Source organism: Selaginella moellendorffii, unplaced genomic scaffold (assembly GCF_000143415.4).
Source record: "Selaginella moellendorffii unplaced genomic scaffold, v1.0 SELMOscaffold_58, whole genome shotgun sequence".
NCBI lineage: Eukaryota > Viridiplantae > Streptophyta > Lycopodiopsida > Selaginellales > Selaginellaceae > Selaginella > Selaginella moellendorffii.
Genome location: NW_003314319.1, coordinates 720,373 through 733,260, shown reverse-complemented (window position 1 = coordinate 733,260; position 12,888 = coordinate 720,373). Strand labels below are relative to the sequence as shown.

The 12,888-nt window shown below is 51.0% G+C and overlaps 5 protein-coding genes across 6 annotated transcripts; 1 reads left to right on the top strand and 4 right to left on the bottom strand.

Moving 5' to 3' along the window:
• Positions 1–9: 9 nt before the first annotated feature.
• LOC9655045 (cadmium/zinc-transporting ATPase HMA3) lies at positions 10–3,962 on the bottom strand. Of its 2 annotated transcripts, XM_002983439.2 has the most exons (12): positions 3,676–3,962; positions 3,399–3,614; positions 2,786–3,335; positions 2,450–2,707; positions 2,301–2,398; positions 1,983–2,235; positions 1,788–1,925; positions 1,410–1,737; positions 1,154–1,356; positions 969–1,096; positions 843–911; positions 10–791 (listed from the first exon to the last, which is right to left on the bottom strand). In XM_002983439.2, exons 1-12 carry the CDS (start codon positions 3,688–3,690, stop codon positions 66–68), a joined length of 2,982 nt encoding a protein of 993 aa, XP_002983485.2. In that variant the 5' UTR covers positions 3,691–3,962; the 3' UTR covers positions 10–65. The 2 variants fall into 2 exon arrangements, with proteins under 2 accessions (XP_002983485.2, XP_024544412.1); XM_024688644.1 differs by having other exon boundaries at positions 2,450–3,335.
• Positions 3,963–4,276: 314 nt separating this feature from the next.
• LOC112351218 (DNA-directed RNA polymerase I subunit rpa49-like) lies at positions 4,277–6,223 on the bottom strand. Its single transcript, XM_024688672.1, has 4 exons — positions 5,833–6,223; positions 5,612–5,758; positions 5,196–5,552; positions 4,277–5,141 (listed from the first exon to the last, which is right to left on the bottom strand). The coding sequence occupies exons 1-4, from the start codon at positions 6,205–6,207 to the stop codon at positions 4,620–4,622; spliced, it is 1,401 nt and encodes a 466-aa protein (XP_024544440.1). The 5' UTR covers positions 6,208–6,223; the 3' UTR covers positions 4,277–4,619.
• A 234-nt stretch (positions 6,224–6,457) lies between these two features.
• On the bottom strand, positions 6,458–7,135 carry LOC9651151 (uncharacterized protein C2F7.02c). Its single transcript, XM_002983438.2, has one exon. It carries the CDS (start codon positions 7,133–7,135, stop codon positions 6,458–6,460), a length of 678 nt encoding a protein of 225 aa, XP_002983484.2.
• Positions 7,136–7,202: 67 nt separating this feature from the next.
• On the bottom strand, positions 7,203–10,219 carry LOC112351211. Its single transcript, XM_024688652.1, has 6 exons — positions 9,972–10,219; positions 9,788–9,886; positions 8,723–9,736; positions 8,490–8,655; positions 7,614–8,439; positions 7,203–7,366 (listed from the first exon to the last, which is right to left on the bottom strand). Exons 1-6 carry the CDS (start codon positions 9,990–9,992, stop codon positions 7,309–7,311), a joined length of 2,184 nt encoding a protein of 727 aa, XP_024544420.1. The 5' UTR covers positions 9,993–10,219; the 3' UTR covers positions 7,203–7,308.
• A 277-nt stretch (positions 10,220–10,496) lies between these two features.
• Positions 10,497–12,874, top strand: LOC9651150 (serine/arginine repetitive matrix protein 1). The gene is made up of 9 exons (XM_024688584.1): positions 10,497–10,594; positions 10,678–10,767; positions 10,831–10,953; positions 11,010–11,177; positions 11,286–11,372; positions 11,436–11,572; positions 11,633–12,142; positions 12,199–12,240; positions 12,297–12,874. Exons 1-9 carry the CDS (start codon positions 10,574–10,576, stop codon positions 12,772–12,774), a joined length of 1,656 nt encoding a protein of 551 aa, XP_024544352.1. The 5' UTR covers positions 10,497–10,573; the 3' UTR covers positions 12,775–12,874.
• The last annotated feature ends 14 nt before the right edge of the window (positions 12,875–12,888 follow it).

Genomic DNA, 12,888 nt, shown 5'->3' with positions numbered 1-12,888 from the left:
CAGAGCCTAGGCCAATAACAATCACCAAGCATATTCTCAGCGTTTAAATTAGATTCTGTCAAACGTTAGCAGTGAGCGTGTGAGTGGCCTTTGCCACAAGCGTGCTTCTTCTTGCAGTGTGAGTGGCCTTGATCCTGGTGGTGGTGATGGTCGTGACTGTGGTGGCTATGTTCGTGACTATGGTTGTGACCATGGTCGTGGCTGGGATGGCGATGGTGCTGGTGCTTCTCAGCGCCATGCTCGTGATCAGAGCACTGTGTTCTTCCGGCGTGATCGTCGTCCTTGGAGCACTGTTTACCACCGTCGTGATCGTGGTCGTGATCCTTGCAATTCTTTCCGTGGTGATGGTGGTGGCCCGATGATCTCTTCTTCCCTGTTCCTCGGAGTAAAAGCGTGCTGTTTGAGATCACCAGCAAGCACGCCCCGACGTCTACCAGGACCGCCATCCACAGGTAGCCATAGCCAGCGAACGAGAGTGCCAGCATCGCGACTTTGAGACCCACCGAGATGACAACGTTCTGTATAACTTTGGTGCGGACTCTCCTTCCCAGACTCGCCACCATGCTCAGCTTCCGGAGATCGTCGGTCATGAGGAAAACGTCCGATGTCTCCATTGCCACTGCTGATCCGGCTAGACCCATGGCGAATCCTACGTCCGCCGCTGCTAAAGCCGGGGCGTCGTTTATCCCGTCGCCTATCATTCCCGTCACACCGTGGTTTTCTTTCAGCTCTTGGATGATTCTGACTTTGTCCTGGGGGAGAAGACCGGCGTGTACAGTAACTCCTCCCAACTGCAATGGAGATAATTTAGTGACACTTCGAAGATGGAAATAGAAGCTTACTTTTCTCTGGACACTCTGGGCCGTCTCATGGTTATCCCCAGTTAGCATATGGATCTGGACCTTCATACGCTGCCATAAACAAAATAAAGCTTGTAAGGAACACGGGAAGAACGCTCCAAGCCCAACCTTTAGACTCGACACTGCTTCTGCCGCTTCCTCCCGTACATGATCCTCGAGGCTAAAAACTGCCAGGAGCTGGTGATCCTTTCCAAGCCAGCCGACGGTTCCTGTTTGATTCTTTAGCTTCGTAATGGCTGCAGAAATACGAACAGTTAGATTACAAGTCCACTGAAGGAGGAGCCGATGGAAACCTGTACTGCTCCAGCCAAGGCGAGATGCTAATCGCGCGTTACCAATCTCTACCAAGTGCCCATCCACAACGGCGGAAACACCTTCGCCTTCAATAATCTGAAAGTCTGTAACGGATTTCGATGGAACAACATCTTGTAAGCTAGCGTATGTGACGAGTGCAGCGGCCATTGGATGGCTCGATCTACTTTCAACACTCGTTAACCTGCGCAACAAAAAATATTTATCAGCGACACACAGCAGAAAAGTCAAACTTACCAATACAAAATTTGTTGCAGGTCTTCGGTTTCACCAACAGGTACAACTTCGGAAACGCGGAAGTGTCCCTCTGTCAAGGTTCCTGTCTTATCCATTGCCAAGCACTTGATCTTGGCAAGGATTTCAAGGTAGCTTCCACCCTTGATCACGACTCCAAGTCTTGCTGCGTGTTGTATTCCACAGGCTACTGCGACGGGCGTCGAAAGGACTAAAGCACACGGGCAAGCCACAACCAGCAAAATGAGAGCTAAGTACAGCCAGTGTTTCTCATGGTGAGTGTGCGCTATCAACGGAATGAGTGCTAGACCAAGAGCTGTCGCTACCAAAGCTGCATAGCAATGCTACATTAGCAATCGCACAGAAAATTTGTGGACTTACCAGGAGTGTAGAATTTTGCAAACTTTTCCACTAGCTGCTCGAAGTGAGATCGTTTTGCTTGGGCTTCCTCCACGAGTTTGATCATTCTTGAGACGGCCGAGTCTTCAGCAAGTGCAGTGGTTTGAACGGTGATGTAGCCTGTAGACAGAGATGAAGTTAGTTTTGAACGAGAACTTGAAGAATAAGCGCGCGTACCAGCCAAATTCACTGTTCCAGCCCAAACTTCGCTTCCGCAAGCCTTCTCGACAGGCTTTGATTCACCAGTCAAGCTGCTTTCATCCAAAGAGCACTCTCCTGACATGATAATCCCGTCTACCGGAATCATCTCCCCAGCTTTGACCGCAATTGATGATCCAAGTTTAACTTCGTCAACGGGGACCATCGCCCCGGTTTCGGCAAGGATGGCGTTTCGAGGGACATCCAGACCGGACGCCAATGCGGAACGCGCCTGAGACACCACGACGAGTGTCATAAAGGGTAAGGACAAACGAAAAGAAAAACAATAACATTTACCTGCTCGCTCGATCGTCCTTCTAGCCATTCAGCTAGAGTAAACAAAAATACGATCGATCCAGCTTCAATGTAGTCAGTTAGAGCAATAGCACCGCCGACTGATATAGTTTTATCATCAGACACTGAAAAGCCATTTTAACTCATCATACCTGCTATGAGCATAAGAATGTTGATGTCTAGAATCCATCGTCTTAGAGACGCTATGCTCCGCATAAAAATCGGCGGTATACCAACAGCCACCGCTCCGATAGCGAACCATTTCAAAGGGTTCCAAAAATGTTTGAAGAAGGATACGAGCAGTAGAATACCGCAACAAATGGTCCAGGGACTGGGCCAGTTACTAGACCTCTTTAGCTCTCCACGATGATGTAAACTTGCGTCTAGTCTAGCTTCGTTGAGTGCTTTGACTGAAGAAAAGGCAATAAAGGAAAGGAAAAAACGGGTGTGAGAAGAAAACAGAGCAAGCACGAAAGCTAAAGCTCTACCTAGACGTCCTTCAGGAGTCAAGAGCCTGTCGTGAAGAACTGTCACAATCCGCGACGTGTAGTTCACAGACACCTCCTTGACACCCGGTAAAGGTTCCAAGATCTTCCTGACGAGAGGAACCTCCGAGGGGCAGCAAATACCCATGACGTTTAAAACCGTCCGTGCAACTTGCTGGAAATTCTCTGGAATGTTTAGGATGTCCTCGGCAAGCCTGGGAGCTACCACAGCATCGTCTTCCTCGGCAAGAATCTCGTAACCTTTGCCTTCGGGGCCCTGGTAGCTGAAGATATCCATCAGCTGCTTCGGCCGCCTCTTGAGCTTTCCCAGCGATTCCCCCACCTTAACCAGGCGGCCATGCTCGTACTGAGAGTCCCCGGCATCTCGGATGAGCATGTATGATCCATCCTGCTTGGGGACTAGAAAGTCATAGTGATCACCGTGAGCGATTTGGTTGTGGCCACAGTCGTCGTTATGCTTGTGCTCGTCCTTGAGCGATGAACTCAGCCCGTCCCAGGACATCGGGAGAGCCCAACAAGTCTCCTCCAAGCACTAACAAACAAAGGAAAAAAAAAAAGGCAGCTTGTAAATCGTCCACGAACGGCAATTCCAAACCTGTTCGAGCAAGACATCCTCGGTGATCTCTCCGTGATGGACATGCGCGTGGACGTGCTGGCTCTCTCGGAGGCAGCATCGCTCGGACTCGGGGAGAGGCGCCCAAGTCCCCGTGTGGTGATCCACAAAACAGATCCTACCTTTGTCCGGGACGGCCACATACGTGATGCCGTCGCCCTCGAGGATGAGAAGATGATCGCCCTCCTTGTGCTGCTTCTGCGCATACACCGAGAATCAAATCGCAAAAACTTCAAGAGAAGAGAAAAAGGATGCGTACCTGATCCATGATCATCGATCGCCAAAAATACCCCTCCCCGAGTCCTAAAGTAGTTCCATTTCGGTCCCTTTCCGGGCGAGCACTAAAGGAGGGACAATGCAGGACGAAGCCGCAACAGGGAAAGAGATTCCGCGAGAAGAATCTCTTGCGCGGCGGCCCCGCCGCGGCCACTGTCGATCGATCCACTGCTGCGCTCGCATTGTGCGCGCCCGATCGATCGATCCCCTGATGGAAACCCTAACACGCCAATCTTGGAAGAATCGCCCTCACATCCTCTCTCCCCCCAAAATCAAAAACCACACACCACATTGTGTGAGAGAGAAGGCTGTTATATATTTGAGGCCACAAGAAAGGAATCAGATCGGCATATCTGGCGGGGCCGTACGTTGGCCGTTTTAAAATATTTGGACCGGCCCAAGCTTGTGGGCGATTAGCGATTAAAAAAAAGCTATAGTTTTTTCTTGAATGTTCCGTGCCGGTGGTGCTTTGGTTTTTTATTTTTTATTTTCTCGCTCAAGAAAGGCGGCGTGCGCTATCGCATCCTCTTATCGGTAAGGGCCATCTTTTCCATTAAGAACCGAAAGGTGGTGGAGGAGGAGTAAGAAAGACATCTACATTACGTGTCGCCTTTTATTGAAATCGATTGCTAAGATTCGGATATGTCAACAAATCACACCGCTTATCCACGTAGAGACGATCTCGACGAAACCTGGTACCTTGTAGAAATGCCGGATTTTCACGTTGAAAGGAAACAAGTTCCCGGACTTTCACGTTGGAATCCTGGATTTTCACGTTGGAAGTAAAAAAGTTCCTGGACTTTCACGTTGGAATCCTGGATTTCAAGTTGGAAGTAACAAAGTTCCTGGAGTTCCGCATTGGAAGTAACAAAGATCTTCGAACCAAAAGTGGTTCGACCAGGAGATTACGAGTCCACTTCCAGGATTTCACCGTCCTCTACCTCGGCCCCGACCACCTCCTCCTCCGCCTCTCCTGGCGTTCGCCGGGTCCTCTTCATCCAGATTCAATGGCAGCGGCATCGTCACCTTTGGTTTCACTGCCTTTGCCGCGCCTCGAAAATGCGGTGCCTCCACCTTACACCCCAGCTGCGCGTAGTGTGGCTGCAAGTCCGTCACGGTCATCTTGAGCTCCGTAGCCATGTCTTGCGCGTCGGACGTGAAGCCGTCCAGTTTCATGGCCAGCACCAGGATGTAGCTCAGGAGGTAGTCCCTGTGGAGGAGCTTGCCACTGCCGCCGGAGCCTCGCTTCTCGGTCTGCGGCGGCGCGTCTTGCAGGAACATCGAGCTGAGCTTGTCGTAGATCACTTGCGGCATGTCCAGGTTCACCTTCTCGTCGAAGAATGGATTGCGGCCGCTCACCACGCGGCCCCTCGTCGCGTGGAACATCGAGAGGAGGTAATTCAGGTAGACCATGATGAAACTCCGCTTGGCATTTCCTTCTCGATCTCCCTGTGCACAAAAGTGTCAGCCGAGCCAAAGAAAACGAAAGAAAAACTTGCTTACGTCGACGCGAAGGCGGTGTATCCGATCGAGGATAAAGTTCCAGTATTTTTCTTGCGAGCGTAGAGCCTCGAGCTCTGCCGCCTTCTTGGCCGCCTTCATGAGATCGCTCGAGTCCATGGATTGCCACTCCTCTTTTGTTATGATCTTGTTGAGAGGATAGGCATCGTCGGGAGCCTTGGCGTCGAGATTGTAAGGCGGTATTCTTCTCACCATCGCGGCATTTGCTGCTTTTTCCACCTCCTTTCTCGTCATCACAAGCCCCTCTTGTTGCACAGCGTCCTGTAAGTAGCCTTTGAATTGCTCGTCAGATCCTCCCAGCGCAGTTTCTTTCACCACAGCTCTCGACATTCTTTGCAGCTGGAAAAGAAGTTGTAAGAAAGAAAAACAAAGAACAATAGAAACAACAGAAGACTTACCGCGTTCTTGGCCTTCTTCGTTCCAAATCTATTCACGAGCGTGTTCTTCCGATCGATCCTCATTTCTCTATCCACCTCCGTGTCATCCTGGTTGCCGTAATCCATCATGTACGAGACACCACGAACTCTAGGTTCCATTCTTAAAACCTGTGAAGGAAAAGTAGCAAAAAAAGAATGAAGATGGTCGACCATTCGCGAGATCCTGGACGAGAATGCGGTACCTTATTCGAGACTACTGGCACGATCTTGAGAGTTCCCTCCTCCTTATCGAAAACCCCGAGAGCAAACATGGTCGGATTCCAGGCACCGGCTTCACTGTTCGCGTTCGCTCCAACGAAATCCACATTTCCCCCCGGCGGCCGGACCACCAGCTGCATTTGCGAGTTCTTGGTGCTCGCGTAGAGCTCGGGCGGATCCGATTGATCGTCCTTGGTCGACTGCTGCGCGCAGGGATCGAATGGCGTGGGAAAATACGCCAGAATCGGGAGCTGCGCGCCTTCCTCCCTCGCCAGCACATCCAGCGTTACCTTTTGGCGAGAGCGCTTCTTCCTCTTGGCGCTGCTGGTGCTGGGAGCAGCGCCATCGTCCTCCTCCATAGCTGCCAAACCCTAAACCCAGGCATCTAAGCTAAACGCACGCTTTTGGCTTAATCAAGAAACGCACGCTTTTGGTTGTCTAAGAAAAGGGTAGTTTTCGATGAAGTTTGTTCTTTAAAATCATAGATGTATCTTGCACAAAGATGGCAGAAATACATAGCTGTGAGAGAACTTGATTTCCATTTTCCAAAAAGAATTAAGCGCCACTGCAGTCTAACTCTAACCATTGTTGCAAAAGAGTGACAAGGTTTTACGGCTTGATACAGAAGAGTTCTTGAAAGATCTCATAAACCTTCCTAGATCTCTTAATTATTTTCGCCCTCTCAAGCTCCAGTGTCAAATCCTTCGCTCCAGCGACCTTCTCAAGGAAGAACCCAATATGCTTGAGTTGCAAATACTTCTTCCCTTTGACATTCCTGAAAGCTGGGATCTGGATTCCATTCCTGGGTTGCAGGGAAAAGTAGTGGGGCTTGTCGTCCACAATCACCACCCGCTTCAAGTCGCGACCCAAGCGCGACAAGTCCTTGATCATCGTTTCCCCATCGCAGGACACACACGACTCCCGGTACAGGCGGTGAGTGATCAATCCCTCCGGGTCGAGCTTGTCCAGAATCGTGTCCGCATAATACTGCTTCGACGCGGTAAACACCACGATCTCGTAGAGCTTTGCCATGTCCCGCAGGAACTTGTCCACGCCGGGCCGCTTAGCCACCATGTAGCGCTGCACTGCCACAACTTTCCCGCTGACGAGCTTGAGCGTTGCCTTCCCCCGTCGGCTGTGGACGAGGGTGTCGTCCATGTCCAAAACCAGCGTTGGCTTGCTTGGATCCAGAGGTGGCGGTAAAAGAGACGCAGCAAAGTCCTCCTTGAACTTGGTCTTCTCGGCCTTGAGCACAACTTCTAATGTGAAATCCCACTGTCCGCTCATCTTCGAAAGAACGAAAGGTAATGTTCCCCTAACCTTAAGCACACATATAAAGGCCCAACCCTTGGTATATTCCAATGCACCACCTTTTGCATTACAAAAGGCTTTTTCTTTTATGTATGTTTTACAAACTAGGATTGTTTGCGCTACATTTCTTCTCATTCTCTTTTTGTAAGTTAAGAGCTCTCAACCTCGGCTGCTGAATTGGCTACCACCAGCAACAGCGTGCTAAATCTACACACACACCCACCAAAAAAAGATTTTGGATCGTTAGAATATGAAAAGAAGCCACACAAAAAGGCAACCAACAAGGAGAAGTCAAAGCGATGGAAAACGAAAACGTGAACGTTCTGAGCCTAAACCTTTGAAAAGATAGCTCCTGAGAATCTACAAGTATGATACAAGCAGAAAAATTCTAATGCACCGTGCAGAGAACAAAGGAAACAGGAGAAAGAACACAGATATGAAGTAGAAATCCTACCTTGAATTGGTGCGCTTGACGCTCACCGACACAACCCGCTGTTGGTCCTTGCTCCGGACCTGTTGGAGTTGCTGCTTCTTCCTCTTGTGCTCCTCGAGCCTCTCGATCGCTTTCTGGAATTCTACGCTCCAGGTTCCAAAATCTTCCAGCTCCGGCAAGCTCGAGTCCACCACCAGCGGCTGCTGCTGCTGTTGCTGCTGGTTCACCATCTTCATCTGCTGCTTGAGCTTGCTCATCTGTTTCTTCAACGCCAGTTTCTCTAGTTGCGCCCTCTGCCTGATCATCTCATCCACTCTCTCCTGAATCGTTGAAGCCTCAACGGTTTTTTCAACCAGAGTTTCTTTAGCCGGAGTCTCTATCTCGGACTCCATCTCGGTGTCTTCTCCGCCGGTGCTGCTAGCAGGCCTCTCTTTTCTATACGGAGAAAGAGTTGCCGCTTCTGCCAGTGCCAGTAAGTCCGACGTCCCTTCCTGCGAAGAACTAGCCTCGTTCGTAAGGCTCCCATTGCATGGCGACTTGGACGATTTGGAGGACTTCGATCTCGAGATTTGCGGCACTTTTTTTCGTCTGGTGAAGTGCTTGATGCCCGACTGTCGCATCTGATGTATCACCTTGAGCTTCTTCATCTCCTCCGGATTGGCCCGTCCAGTGTATTTCTTCCAGACGAGATCTCCTGGTTGAGGACGAACCTCTTTCGTCCCCACAAACTTCTTAAAGCCGAGGTCGGTTTGCGCCGGCTCTCTACTTTCAGCTTCTTTTTCATCGGATGGAACCGATGCTTCATCACAGACCTCCGGAAGTGAAGGAGACTCGATATTCTCCACGCCTAGAAAAGAAAGGTGGTTAAAACTACACAGAGCAAAAGCTATATCTTACCAACTGGATTTGGAACATCTTGATCAGTAGCATCCAAAACGGGCGAGCTCGAAGAGACAGTCTCTGGTAGAGACTCAATTTCAAGTCCTCGAGGAGGCAGGCAAAACGCAAATAAATGCCTCTTCTGTTTTTTAGAGGAGTCCCGGTACTGCTTCCAGCGCTCTGGCTGCGAAAATAAACAGAGAGAAAGTTTAGTGCAAAAAAGCAGTAGAAAACAAAAGAGAGGAGTATACCTGGAAATATCTCACCAAAGATATTCCGTTCCTCCGTCTCTTCTCAATCCAATAGCCATGGATCAGCTTAATGATCTTCAGCGACGCAACGTGTAGACAAACCTCACTTGCCGCGTCGATTGACAAGAGCTCGTTCCGATCATGAGAATACTTCTCCAGCGTGTACATCATCTTCTCGAACTTCTGCTCCGAGATCTTCGTGTAACCGCCAGCCTTCCCGTTCAAGTTCGACAGCCATTCCTCGTCCTCGCAATCCATGTCGTAGAGAACCCGGGTTTCCAGATTCACCTCAGGCGTCGGAATGTATCCATTCGCAGGACGGATAAAAGCCGGCCCCCTCCACCGAGTATCCAAGTCTTTCACGACCTGGAACTTTGGAGTTGGAAGTTTTCGAGAAGCCGCAAGCATGTAGTTCTTCTGATAGCACTTCTCGAAAACTCTCTTGAAAGCGTTGAGCTGCATGGTGTTTTTAAACTCGAGCATCCATCCCTGGTCGGCCTTCCACATGAAAGAACCCGAGAACCCGTTGGTGCTGTAGTGGAAAAACCTTCGTCTAATCTCCTGGACGAACAACGTCTCCCCTTGCAGAAGCACGCAAAGATACCAGCCCCTGTGACCACTGTGGAGCTCCACAGTAGCTCCATACTCTCTCCATCCCCGATCGAACTCTACCACGAGAACGTTGCAATTACATCCCCGGTTCTTATCCAGCAATCCCTTGTAGATAGCCTTTCCGCAGCCTCTAGTGTTTGAAAAGCTCGGGCTCCTTTCGAGTTCTATCTCCTCCTGGTGACTGCTAGACCTGTCATCGCTCTCGTGTTCTTCCTCTCGTTCCTCGCTCTCACTTTCCTCGCGATACCTGTTAATCTCTTCTTCGCCATCAACGAGACGATATCCAGGTGTTGGAATTGGCCTTTTCGGATACGTGGGCTCGCAGTGGTCGGGGAAACGATGAAGAACGTTGCTCGCTAGAACTGTTCCTCCAGCTCCAAAGAAATCCTTGCATGGCAGGAGCTGCGAAGGAATAGTTACTGGGTTGTTTCGAGAGATGGAACTAAAACTCACCGCATTGTTATCGCGAGGAGGAGGCACCAGTAATCCCTTCCCTCTCCGTGGCTCGGTTTTCCGGCGCTTGGCATCGGATACACTTCGGTGCCTCTCGTCCTGCGTGAAAAAACGAGGATAAATTTTTGCTTCTTTTTCACCACAGCGAGGAAGAACAAAAAAAAGAGCCCAATGCAGACCATACCTTTCTTTTCCTTGCCTTCATCGTCCTCCTCAGCAGCGCAACACCCCAGAGCTCATTCCCCTGGCGAAGTAATGCAAATCACAAGAAAAAAAAAATTCTATCGCTCGCGCCGCTGGAGATTCGTCACGCGCTGGACTGGAAATTCCGAGGGATTTCCACAGCGGGACGATGGACTGGAGCAGCATTCATCGCGCGGAGCTAAAGCCCTAGTCTAGGGTTCGCAGATTTTCCTCGCCAAAACCTCTCATCCAGAAATGTATACGCTCGAATTTTTTTCTTTTTTCTTTTTTCCACTATCTCTTTTTACCATCCGGTAAAACCCGCGAGGATAAACACCCATCTACCTCTTGTTCGCAGTGCCATGCTTGCATTCACCCGCGGTAAAACGGCGGGCCCCGCCCCGAAGATATTTGCTGCAAAGAGTATTTTATGTTTCAGTTACCAGGGGTTTAGGGTTTAGGGTTTAGCGTGGCCGCCAGATATTTTTCGCGATGGCTGCCTTTGGATTCGAACCCTGACCGCGCGAGTCCCGTACAGGGAAAGGTTTACCGTACGGGTTTGGTCGTTTTAACCCTAGGGGCGGAGTGAGGGCGTAAGCCGCGATGTCGGGCGGCTTCTTCCGGGTGAGTGATTTCTTCGCGGCGCCTCTCTCTCTCACCTGGCTCTCGCTCTCGCTCTCTTCTTCACGGAGATTTTGTCAATGCAGGGCACGTCCACGGAGCAGGACACTCGATTCTCCAACAAAATGGCCAAGCTGCTTAAGACGCAGAAGTTTGCGTCGGAGCTGGACCAGCCGGTAAGCAATTGGATTCCTTGTAGCGATTAGCTGAGGCGAAGTTTTTTTTTCCTTCTCGGACAGATCGACATGTCGAAGGTGAATATGGATGTGATGCGACCGTGGATTGCGACGCGGGTCACTGAGCTTCTGGGATTCGAGGATGAAGTGCTGATTAATTTTATTTATGGTCTTCTGGACGTCAAGGTATGGAGTTTTGGAGAACTTGTGGCTTGATTTTCATATCGTTCTTTCTTTTCAAGGTGGGTGATGGCAAGCACATTCAAATCCAGCTTACGGGGTTCATGGAGAAGAACACTGGTCGATTCATGAAAGAGCTTTGGGGACTTCTTGCCAGCGCACAGAGCAACGCGAGCGGTATTCCTCAAGCGCTGCTGGACAAGAAGGCGCTCGAGACTCAACTCAAAAAGGTAAGTAGGCGTTCGATCTGGTCTTTCTGTCTAGCAGTTCTCTTATCTTCCGGTTTGCGTTTGTCTACAGGAAAGTAGAGCAACATATCTAATCCCTTGCCGATGCAGGCTGAAGAGCAAAGGATTTTGGCGGCGGTTCGTCAAACGACGGAGCGGGAGAAGGAAAAAAACGACTCTTTGCAACAAAACAAACTTGTGAGTTCATTTCGTTCTCTGTTTGTATCCCTCAGGCGTTTTGAATGTGGTGGTAATGTATAGGCTGTAATTGATGGTGTTGCGGGCGGAGCTCTTGTGGTTGCGTCAAAGCCAGCAGAGCCCAACCGAGATCGAAACGCGCCTGAAGCATTACCGCGAAGGCGGTCAAGAGATCGCTCTCCTTCTCGAAGCCGTTCACGGTATGCTAGTTTTAGTTTTTTGGACTTGTGGAGTTCTCTCTCACTTCCGTAACTTGGCAGTTCTCCTGGTCACCGACGTCCTCCGAGACCTCGCAGGTCACCACCTCCCAGGCATAGGCGCTCTCCATCACCACCACGGCGGCGGTCGCCACCTAGAAGACGCAGGCCATCTCCAGGGAGACACCGACCGTCCCGTTCTCCATCAAGGCTCAGACACTCGCCCCTAAAAAGACGTCCTTCTCGGTCACGGTCCCCAAGGCGGCGTTCACCTCGGCGTGGACGTTCTTCTCGGTCCCGTTCGCCACTGTCCCCAAGGCACCACAGAAAGTCACGCTCTCCTCCTCCCAGACGAAGGCATTCACCTCGCAGGCGACCGAGGTCCCCTCCTCGGCGTGGACATTCACCTCGTCGCAGGCCACCGTCGAGATCACCCGGCCGCATGCGGTCGCGTTCGCATCCACGCTCTCCCAAGCGCAGCAAGTCGCCATCATCTTCGCCCTCAAAGTCTTCACCGTCTCCGGCGCCAGAAAAATCTCCGGCTCGCGAGAAGTCTCCCGCAGGAGAAGAGAGGTTGGCATTTTAAGTTTTGTTTGAAAGGTGACGAAACTTTTTCTGTGAAAACACAGGAACTCCGGAAAGAGTCGGAGCAAGGGAGAGTCCGCTGAAAGGTAGAGAGAGCTTGGATGTTTAGCCTAGATCACGACTGATGGTTGTGTCGTTGCAGTATGCACGATCAGAGCAACGGCAAGAATCAGGAAGCAGCACAAGACAAGGGCCAAGCTCTGAAGCGGAATCGTTCGCCATCACCCGAGAGAGTCCACGTCGTGGATTCGAGCACGACGGGAGAAGTGAAAAAGCCTTCTCGCCCGAGCAATGACACAGACTCCATGGAGGCGGCGAGCCCGAATCGCTCCAAGGTGGACGACGACGACACGAGCCCGCTGAGCGAGGAGAAGCGAGAGGCGAAGCGGCGGCGGAGGGAGGAGAAGCGATTGAGGAAGGAGGAGAAGCAGCGGCGGCGGGAGGAGAAGAGGAAGAGGAAGGAGGAGAAGCGATCGCTCAAGGCCGCCGCTGCTACCGCCGCCGTGAGCTCCGCGTCCGCCAGAGGCCCTGCCGAGAGTGATGTCGAGCAGAAGAAGCTCGAGGACGATCTGCGAAAGAAGGCGCTCGAGTCGCTCAAGGCGAAGATGCAAAGCTCGTGAGGGGTGGTCTTGTGTGAATAAGTGAGGGGTGGTTCTACCATGATATTGTGATAGGCGAAAAATCCATTCTAATTTAAAATTTAGGGCTCTTGCGCGCGAAGTGGATGACGTGGC

Excerpts from the sequence above, each read along its gene's own strand:
- LOC9655045 (XM_024688644.1), bottom strand. Across the intron at positions 1,926-1,982 it reads TGGAACAGTGAATTTGGCTG|GCTACATCACCGTTCAAACC; the intron begins GTACGCGCGCTT and ends CTCTGTCTACAG. Across the intron at positions 1,357-1,409 it reads CTGCAACAAATTTTGTATTG|GTTAACGAGTGTTGAAAGTA; the intron begins GTAAGTTTGACT and ends TTTGTTGCGCAG.
- LOC112351218 (XM_024688672.1), bottom strand. The coding sequence starts at position 6,207 with ATGGAGGAGGACGATGGCGCTGCTCCCAGCACCAGCAGCGCCAAGAGG. Across the intron at positions 5,553-5,611 it reads CGAAGAAGGCCAAGAACGCG|CTGCAAAGAATGTCGAGAGC; the intron begins GTAAGTCTTCTG and ends CTTCTTTTCCAG. Across the intron at positions 5,142-5,195 it reads TACACCGCCTTCGCGTCGAC|GGAGATCGAGAAGGAAATGC; the intron begins GTAAGCAAGTTT and ends TTTTGTGCACAG.
- LOC9651151 (XM_002983438.2), bottom strand. The coding sequence starts at position 7,135 with ATGAGCGGACAGTGGGATTTCACATTAGAAGTTGTGCTCAAGGCCGAG.
- LOC112351211 (XM_024688652.1), bottom strand. The coding sequence starts at position 9,992 with ATGAAGGCAAGGAAAAGAAAG. Across the intron at positions 9,887-9,971 it reads TGAAGGCAAGGAAAAGAAAG|GACGAGAGGCACCGAAGTGT; the intron begins GTATGGTCTGCA and ends TTTTTCACGCAG. Across the intron at positions 8,656-8,722 it reads CTTTGGTGAGATATTTCCAG|CCAGAGCGCTGGAAGCAGTA; the intron begins GTATACTCCTCT and ends TTATTTTCGCAG.
- LOC9651150 (XM_024688584.1), top strand. The coding sequence starts at position 10,574 with ATGTCGGGCGGCTTCTTCCGG. Across the intron at positions 10,595-10,677 it reads TGTCGGGCGGCTTCTTCCGG|GGCACGTCCACGGAGCAGGA; the intron begins GTGAGTGATTTC and ends TTGTCAATGCAG. Across the intron at positions 11,178-11,285 it reads TCGAGACTCAACTCAAAAAG|GCTGAAGAGCAAAGGATTTT; the intron begins GTAAGTAGGCGT and ends TTGCCGATGCAG.